Below are 9,773 nucleotides of genomic sequence, written 5' to 3' on the forward strand. Positions count from 1 at the left end.
GTCTTGACTTTTCAGGGTTATCTAGTCCTTATTTCCATTAACAATATAGAAAAGTAATCCGTAGGAAACAAGCAAAGGTGTCCATTGTTTTTTATCTTTTCTCAGCGTCATAAATACATGATATATTTCTAATTACTCATCTTACCTCTTCGTGAACAATTAACATTCATTGATTTTTGGAACAACAGCTTAATACGTTTTCTTCCAGAACGTAACTCGCTCAGCCTGTCATGGTATAAATTATCTGTGTTGTTGGTATTTCGTTATGCAAGGTAAAACGTAAGAGATGTTTGTATGGAGAATGGGTGGCTCGGCAATTCGAACTGGCTCACTTACTGGACTGGTTGTTGCCACAAAATTCACTTCAGGCGGAGTGGTTTTAAACAGCAAAAACGTTAAACAATACAGAACAAAAGAAATTGATTACGTTGGCATAATTTTTTTTCCCTACCCAGCTTGGCTTGGTAGCATATTTCTACAAGAGAAAAATTTATCCCACCCCACAAGGATTCTGAGCAAATTTAACTTGGATCTCAGCAAGGCGGGCTGGATCACCTCTCATTTAAACACGTTTTATTTTTAAAGAAATAATAACAGAGAAGCTAAGATCCCGGCTAGTTAAGCTAACCTCATCGACGGGTCACTAACTGAGAAAATTATGCTGCGCTGGCCTTAGTATTTACGTCACAAGGAAACTTTGTATTATCTAGCTGATACTCATATTTAAATGCACATTGGAATCCTGTCATTTGAACAGATTATCCTTCGAACTTTTTTTAAATGTCTCTTTATTACTTATCTTCATATAGGGTTATTTAAAAATAATTTAAGGAACTTGGGTACATGATAAACTTTTTGTTTTTAAATGAGACTTTATGTAAAAGGTTGGAACTTTGCTTATAGGGTTTTTTAATGTTTTGCGAAATTCTATCCATGTTTTTGGCTTTTCCCATTAGCTCTTAAACAGTCTCCTACAACGAACGAACTAGAAATGATAGCTTCTGATTACGTGTCAGTTTTGATATAATCTTGCAAATAAACGTTGCTCAAGAAAATGTCGTTTACATTTAGATTAGTTACAACAATGAGATCGATGTATGTTTTCATTTCGATCGTCGTGCTCTACAGCACTTTTGTGAAAGCCCAGTATACAAATTGTACACAGTTTAACGTTACTAATAACAGCAGCGCGAGGCTTCCACAACTTGCAATGAGCTTCGTAACAACAATTGAATGCAAGATTTTAAATAAAAATCGAAGTATAACCTTGAACGAATACTTTAACTACAATGCTAGAAAATACGCAATTGAAACGGAAAACATCAAACAGATTGTTGATTATGACTTGAAAGAAAAACGCTTAATCAATACAACCAATGGTATTAATAAGTGTATTAGAGTTAGTAAGTTACCCGAGCGGAACCATCCGGGTATCGTATTTGGCGAACATATTCCAAGTACTTCAGATATCTTGCACTTCGGAAAGAAGTATGGAGAGAAGTATATGGGTCAAGCTACCGTTCGCAATATAAGGTAGGTATTGTGTTCTGCAGCTGTTTTTTTTCAAATCTTTTTAAAGTAACTATGACATTTCTGTACGATCATATGATATGGTAAAACGTATTATGTGGGGCCATTTGAACTGCTGGCGACTGTGTTAAGGTTCTACAAGTGATAAAAATTTTAACCGATAGCTACCCTCCGGATTAACCCTATAAGGTCCACTGAAATAGAGTTTTAGTATAATTTTATTTCATAGGTTTGTAGCTACCACTTTTTATCCAGGATCCTTAAAGAGCAAAGGTATTGGCTAATGCTCAAAACCTCATAGAAATCCTTAACAAAAAAAAAAAAAAAAAAAACAGATTGCATTAAGAATTTAGTTTAGTCACATCACCATTCCGATATCTCAAATTTTTACCTTATCTTGAAAAAAAGAAATTGTTGAAGAACCGTGTGATAGGTTAAATTTAATATGTTTCATTGATCTTTTTTAAACTTAACTAAGAACTTTCTGGAATTAATTTTTTCAGCGAAATCAGCCATTTTTAGAAAATTAATAAACAGGAGCTAATTTTGATAACAACACCAAAAAATTGCTGACGTCAGCTAAAAAAAAAGGGGAAACTGGTTTTCCCATAGTTTTCTATAATTAATTTTTATATAAAAATATCTGCGCCTTTTTAATATGGAAGCGCTCTTTAATGGTGCCCCATCCTAGTCCTAAACAGCCCCAAATCTATAGATCAAATGGGCTTACAACAATATTAAAAGTACGCTGAACATTACAGAATATACTTACATGTATTGAGTCTACTTTGTGCTAAAACATCTTGACATCCATTACCATATTGCTGTCGGTTCAAAGCGTTATATTGAACAGGCGTAAACTTTTCTGTTTTGCTTATATTAGATGCATCCGATGGCAATCTTGCTTAGTGACGAATCATTCAAATTATTTGATCGACTACTACTTCAAGGAAGACGCAAGAAACATACCAGTACGGTGTGAAGTCAGAGGGTTTCATGTAAGAAACGAAACCAAAAGAAATGTGCATAATGTTTACGATTTTTTCAACTTTCGAATTGGTTCACCACCTGGACATGCATTTCGCTCGCCACCAGGTTAAAATTGCTTTGCTTATGTGACTGTTTTATGTGCATTTCGTTTTTATTATTTGATTTTCAGGTATAGTATTTTTATTCTTTTTAAACTAACACGAAAAAAAAGTAGCAAAGAAAGTAAAGTATAAGCACTAAGGACATTATTAGAATGGTTTAATTACCCTACGCATAATATTTTAGGGACATACTGTAAAAATGTTGTGAAGCAGGCATCTATGCCTGAAATACCTGATCTTTTCTCATATTCATTGGAATTCCATACTATACAGAAATCAAATCTCGAAGTCAGTAATTCAAAGGTAAGCAGCTGTCACTTTAGTGAATAAAAAACACAATCCTTGTTACGACAAGTTTTAGCTACTTGTATATGCGTTTTTAAAATATTTAAAAAATTGAATTTAGTGATAATTTAAATTCCCGTAAAAACATATTTTTGTAATAGCGAAAGTGGCAAAAATATGAAAAAGTACAAAAATTGCGGAAACCGCGAAATTGTATTATTGTGAAAATTTATTCCATTAGCTAATCGCAGTATGGAAATCTATCTTGTTGAGCAGCTTTAGAAAACCAGTCGTTAGCCCGTGGAAAAATCCACGGGTTCGCCCGTCATTCTTATACCGCATTGTGTGCGTCTCGCTACTTGCGCAGCTAAGCTACCATTTTGCGTGACAGACGGACAGACCTATACGGGTATTTTAATATAGATTAAATATCAAAGTGCGTTAAAATTACTTTAACAACTGACTTAATCGCTGATGGAGTTGTTTGTAACTTGAAAAAAAACCTCATAAAAATGTGTTTAAAGAAGACTTTTATTCCATTCACGCAAAACATCTTGTTAGAGTAACATCTCACTTAAATGTAAGTGAAAGTTAAAAGTTACATTCGTTGAAAGAATGATATTTTTATTGTTACTTCATAGATATATTACGACTTTCGGAATGAAATCTTTCGATATGACCACACCGTTCAATCCGAAGGTCAATGGAGGCACGTGAAGGAAATACACAACAAAAAACAAGGTATTTCTGATTTTCGTAACTCAGTATCATGAAATTCCTTTAAATAATTTTCGCGGATTGTTGCAAAACACGCAAAAATAAGTTCTGGCGAAAAGTCTAAATACCTCTGTTTCGCAAAAAAAAATTCCCCTCAAATTTTCTTCATTTTTCGATATCTTTAAAAAAACTTACGAAAATGATTTACGCAAAACCTGGATAATTTTATTACAAGAGACAACGATGTACACTTTTTTATATTCCATATATTTTAATTTTATATATGTACTATTTTGGAGGATGATATAAACTAATGTACCTACAATTTATATACAATATCATTCATCTTGTTTTTATTTTAACTTTATATTTGTCTGAAAATTGCGAGCCGCGAAAATAAATTCCCCTTTTTCCCCGTGAAATTCCAGAGAGAAAAAATCCGCGAAAATAAATTTCTGCGAAAATTATATATTTGTCTGAAAATTGCGAGCCGCGAAAATAAGTTCCCTTTTTCCCCGTAAAATTCCAGAGAGAAAATATCCGCGAAAATAAATTTCTGCGAAAATTATATATTTGTCTGAAAATTGCGAGCCGCGAAAATAAGTTCCCCTTTTTTCCCGTGAAATTCTAGAGAGAAAAAATTCGCGAAAATAAGTTCCTGCGAAAATTAATTCCCTTAAGGTATTACCTTAACAAGTTATACATTTGAATTACTGTGAAAACTAATACTATAGTCGGCAAAAACGAACAAATGAACAAACAACAAAATCATTTTTCCAAAACCTTTTCTTTTGTAATGAGGTTTTCAAATTTAGAAATTCTGATGATTCATATCTTTCAAATTGTTTTTTTTTTCGGTTGTTAACACTATTTCTTCGTAGGTGCCAAATTTATGATTTACTCACCGTTTGAATGTAACATCACTCCTCTAAGCTCGAATGAAGATGTTGAAACCAAAGAATATGTCGACAATCATATCAACATGAAACTAGCTGTAAATCACGTCAAAACACAGGGGGCTCAATATTCGTATGAAGGGACTGATATTGTAAGAAACATGAATGCTGATGTGTGGATATACATACGAAATGTCACATCTAAGGTCGGTCCTTAGCATTATCTAAATTGATTCATAATAGTTCGAAACTAAGGTCAGTTCTTAGCTTTATCTACATTGAATCATAATAATTCGAAATTTCTTCTTTTTTTCTTTGCGAAGGTATTGTATTGTAGGGAAAAGGAACAAGAAAATTAATGATTTAGTCATAGTTACTTCTTATTCTTAACAGCGATTTAAGCTCAAGAGTTGTAATAAAAAACCCAGTGGTCACTTCAACTTGAAAAAACGTTAAAAGAAGTTGCATGTGACGCTAAATAGACATTAATTTTATGTTGAAAATGAAAGCTTTTTTCACATCATTTTCCGTCGGCCATCGACGTCTCACTGACGTCTCGCAACGTCTACTCAACGTCGTTCTACGTTGTTTTTGCGTGGTTCAAATATGTTCCCGTAACCGTTATTGAACTTGTTTTCAACGGTTAAGAAACAGACTTAAAGATTTAGCATATCAATTCATATGTGTACGTATCCTCTACCCAGCATGATCCCAACGTGTTTGTTGCCTTATTTCTACATTAATCTTTCAAATAAAAATAAAACCATTTGCACTGTACGCTATTTTTTATCATAAACGTCAGCAATATAGCTCTGCAAATTCTCCAATAAAAATATCTTTAATGAAACATGCTTTTAAAATATAACAAAATATAAGAATAAAACAATGTGTTAGATATATACAATCACTACTATGTAGTAAACTATAGTCCTAGCCCGATGTAAGGTTAAGGCAGTCTAGGGATGAGGTTGTCAAAATTTATAGCTACCATGTGCCAGGCAATTCTTCTGATAAGTCAGCCAGCCTATCAGTAAGCTATAATCATTTACAGTGTCAAGCAAAGCTGTTGCACTCAAGACTTTAATATAAGGTCGTTTGTTACGAATACGAGTTGCAAATACGATTATTTTATACTGTAAATACAGGATTAACACTCAGGGGTTTATTTGTGAGAATTAAATTTTAGTTGTTAGCCCGGTATTTTCCACGGGTTAACAACTAGTCCATTTTATAATAGAAACGTTCCGCCAAAGATGGTAGCGTTTTACATTGTTCTTATCTTCTCATAGTCGCATTTAAACCGGATTGAGTGGTATTTTTTAAAAGAAGATCCTGCTAAACGTCGGCCCAAGCAAGCTGCTGTTCCCCTTAAAGTCGTTGGATACTATGGAAATGAAGCTAACATGCAATTTACCGTACATATATTCAAATTCAATACAGAATGGAATACAGAAAGCATTATCAACCCAATTCGGTAAGTTAAAAACAGTGTTAAATAAAAGGGGAGAAATATTAAATGATTTTAGTGCCGTGTTATGTGTTACTGTCTAATTTTAAAAGGACCACATCTTTCTGGTCTCATAAATCAATTTATGTATGTGTTCTATGTCATTATGACTTTCAATTGTTATGTATTCTTCTTTTTATAGACATTGTCTTGAACTTTCTTCATCGCTGTATGTCATTACATTTTTTATTTCTGGACTACCAAAGGACAGATCAGATGCTATTACGAGGCCTCAAGACTTAGTCGGAGATTTGCTTCTTTTGTTTGCAAAAGCCGCCAACGTTACAGCAGACAGACTGGCTATTGAGGTAATATCTATTCTTTGTGATCACCCTGAGGGCTTATAATGAAATCTTTTTAAGGCAATGCTAGAGCAAATATGATTGTTTCCGCAACTAGATTACTTTATTTCGCCTCTTGACTATAAAGAAGATTTAAAAAAAAACCTTACATAGAATCCTACTGTCTTCTTTCGAAATCCTAAATTTCCCTTTAAATATTAATGTTTGCATGTAGCTTGTGGTAGCTTCCCAGATCGATGTTCGCCTGAGTATTCTTGGTTGGCCGCTAAAAAACGATGCACCACCAAAGAATTTTAAGCCCGCTGTTGATGTAGCAGCTAAAGTAGAAGATTTTATTGTTAACGGAGATGTTTCTGTTACATTTTCTAATAAAGGTAAGTTCAATCAGACAGTACTTCATGTATGCCGCAAACAAATGAAAATGCCGAGACAGCTGTTATGATATCTTTAGAATTTTTCCAAACTGGTGTTTCTTTCCATCAAAATAAGTCTTGAAAATGTAAAGTAAAAAATTCGCATTAAAGAACGCCTTGTTGGATTATAGTAATGATATAAAAGAATTTTGGAATATTGATTATTCCAGTTGAGGCGAGGGAGGGTTGTTATTGTTATCTTTTGTAGACCTTACAAATAGGGAAGGTATATACAGGAAACAACATGTAACAAAACTTATCTTAGTGTTAGTATGGCAGTACTGTAGAAAGTGCGTATGGATCGTAATATATGTATCATTGTTAACACTTGTACTGATAAGGATAGAGATTTATCTTTTTAGAAACCGGGAAGAATTACACCGGCAACTTTACTAAAACATACTTTGATGGAAAGTCAATGAAGTATTTTTCCGGGGATAAAGTGCCTCGAAAGTGCGAGGAAAAAGTGCCTCGAAAGTGCAAAAGTTTTAAACGAGAAAGAACTGGCTGGGGAATGGGAGTAATGTTTTCCTTCCTAACTGGCTTGTTTGTCATGTTTCTTGTTTTGCATTTGATACTGAGACGAAACGGTCATTCTCTGAAGAGATTGATGAAAGAGTACGGAAAGTTTGGAAAGGATAATGAAGGCAATGCAACTGCCACCGAAATGTCCAACAAAACTGCTTCATCTCCCACTGATGTTGAAAACGAATCGTAGACAACATGCAACCTGGGGAGAAAAAGCTTATGCCGTGGAAATAGCACCCTCAAAAACATCTCTTTGATTTAAATAAATAATGTTTCAGTAAAGTACTTCTGCACTATCGTACACATACACAAGAATAAACAGTTTCCTTTTTTTTAAATTAACATAAGATTGTAAATTAATCTTTGTATCAGTTGGTAATGTCTCGGAAACTTAAATGCACAACGATATGTCGAAGAATGATCATTTGTTTTCGTATTTGCAAATTTTCTCGTCGTAAACAAGGTCACATTGCAGTACTTCGCCATCTCTGAGAAGAAGACAGTCACATTGCCTTTTTTCTAAACCAATCAGATAAAATTCAATAAAACTGAAGAAATAAGACGTGTGAGATATAAAGGAAAAGTTACAGCAAAAAATAATGAATAAATCTTTGGCAATTTTTATTGGAACATGCAGAATTATTTAGAGGAAGCATAGATAAATATTGACAATGCAACATTTCCTATTTAAATCCTTTGAATACAACCATACATTTGATATTTTTTAAAATCAATCAAATTAGCTTGGTAGCCAACTAGCTACCATTGAGTACCCACTACTAAAACACTGCTTGGGATTAAATTTATTGCTGAAAAACTTCAACTTTAGTTAAACCTTTCCTAACAACGTGGACTTAAGGTAAAAAGACTTTACCCGAAGAAATATTTAAAAAACAGGATGAGATAGATATTTAAAAGAAACAGGATGAAATTAAAAGTTAGAAAAAGCTGTATTTCATACAACAAGGTATAAATCCTACAGGCAAGCAAAAATCTATAAACTAGGCTCGTTTAATAATAAAAGCGACAACATGACTAACTAGTGATAAAAATAAAATGAAAAAAAAAGATAAAAAGTCAGAGGCTTTCAGCTGTTCCGTAATTAAAGATTAGTTCCTGTTTTTGTAATATAGAATCCCTCAATCAATGAAAAATGTTCCATATATCTGAAGTGTCAATGACCGATGTGTTTTTTTTCAACACAATTAACTTTGTATTTCTTATTTTCGAATTTTTTGAGTCGTGGTAGACCATAATGCATCATTTTGTTGATGACGTTGTCAAAGGGTCCATTGGTACTTTGGACTTGTTTACTTTTAAACACCTTTTTCGAAAATAAAGGGGAGGGGAGGGGTTCCGTAGGGTTTTTCACAGAATCCTATTTTGCTACGGCACTGGATAATCCAAATTATGAGAACTGCTAAATTTCGTATTTTATGCTATTCGTAGCTAAAGAAAAAGTACCGGCTATAGTGTCAAGCAACGTTGGTATGATGCACAAGATATACAACTTCGTACTGTTTTCAACCAAAACGCAAAGTAGCTACGTGAAATAGACAGACAAACACCGATTCGACATTGAAAAGTATGGCGCTGGAAATTGCAATGTTCATATAGTAAAGAAATTCAAAGGGGAGTTTGCCACACTGACTGAAAACACGGTCCGCACTTTTAAGAAAAAGTATTACCAAAAACCCACTGGCTAAAGCTACCAAGGAGCAACGCCAGCCTTCGCAAAAGTTAATGGGGTACTCTCAATGGACTGGTAGACCACGAATCATGGTGGAAATTGATGAATTGGTGCAAAACAACTTAATGGTATTGAGTAAACGTTGGTTTTGTCAATAGTACTGTTGCAAACACAACGCCGAAGGCATTGATGAGCAATTACCCAAATGTTGTCGGCAACATTGACATCGAATATGCCCGCTGAGTAAAATCTCTTTCCATCAGAATGCATTTTGTAAGAAGAAGAAAAATGTCATCAAAGACATACATTCTAGAAGAAACCCGAGAAGAAATTGATTTTTTTTTGTTCATGTTGTCGTATCAAAAGTTTAAAGTATAGGATTCCACCCGCCCTCATAATAAATTTTGATCAAACATCACTCAAATACGTACCTGTTCAGAACGAAAACCTTGCCAAAGAAGATTTGCATTCAGTCACTATTGGTGGAAGCTCAGATAAAACAAGGGAAAACGGCGACCATACCACTTACCGGATATTTCCTCCCGATGCAATTAATTTACGGAGGCAAAACGACACTATGTTTTCCCAAACACAAATTAAAGAATAAAATCCAGTGTGGCCCCACCGGATGACACATAATTGTACTTATCGAACAGAACAAGATCGTTAAAATAAACGCCAATTAAAAATTGATTCGCCGGACAGTGCGTAACCTCGGAATATTCTGAGCACCATTTAACCCAATTGGGCCAAGCTCTTTGGTATTTTTCCAGAGTACCTTCAAAAAACCTGCTTTAAACAAGATTGACAGTTT

The 9,773-nt window shown here is 34.0% G+C and overlaps 1 protein-coding gene across 1 annotated transcript; it reads left to right on the forward strand.

Annotated features, from left to right (window-relative positions):
* Positions 1–1,039: 1,039 nt before the first annotated feature.
* Positions 1,040–7,687, forward strand: LOC130645165 (uncharacterized). The gene is made up of 9 exons (XM_057451058.1): positions 1,040–1,533; positions 2,414–2,625; positions 2,806–2,924; positions 3,548–3,647; positions 4,505–4,725; positions 5,809–5,993; positions 6,169–6,334; positions 6,543–6,702; positions 7,104–7,687. The coding sequence occupies exons 1-9, from the start codon at positions 1,055–1,057 to the stop codon at positions 7,457–7,459; spliced, it is 1,998 nt and encodes a 665-aa protein (XP_057307041.1). The 5' UTR covers positions 1,040–1,054; the 3' UTR covers positions 7,460–7,687.
* Positions 7,688–9,773: the final 2,086 nt, after the last annotated feature.

This window comes from Hydractinia symbiolongicarpus, chromosome 5 (assembly GCF_029227915.1).
Source record: "Hydractinia symbiolongicarpus strain clone_291-10 chromosome 5, HSymV2.1, whole genome shotgun sequence".
Taxonomy (NCBI): Eukaryota; Metazoa; Cnidaria; class Hydrozoa; order Anthoathecata; family Hydractiniidae; genus Hydractinia; species Hydractinia symbiolongicarpus.

Bases quoted from the DNA above. Each gene is read 5' to 3' on its own strand.
- LOC130645165 (XM_057451058.1), top strand. From the start codon at position 1,055: ATGTCGTTTACATTTAGATTAGTTACAACAATGAGATCGATGTATGTT. The intron at 2,925-3,547 runs GTAAGCAGCTGT...GTTACTTCATAG, and splicing joins TCGAAGTCAGTAATTCAAAG to ATATATTACGACTTTCGGAA. The intron at 4,726-5,808 runs GTCGGTCCTTAG...ATCTTCTCATAG, and splicing joins TACGAAATGTCACATCTAAG to TCGCATTTAAACCGGATTGA.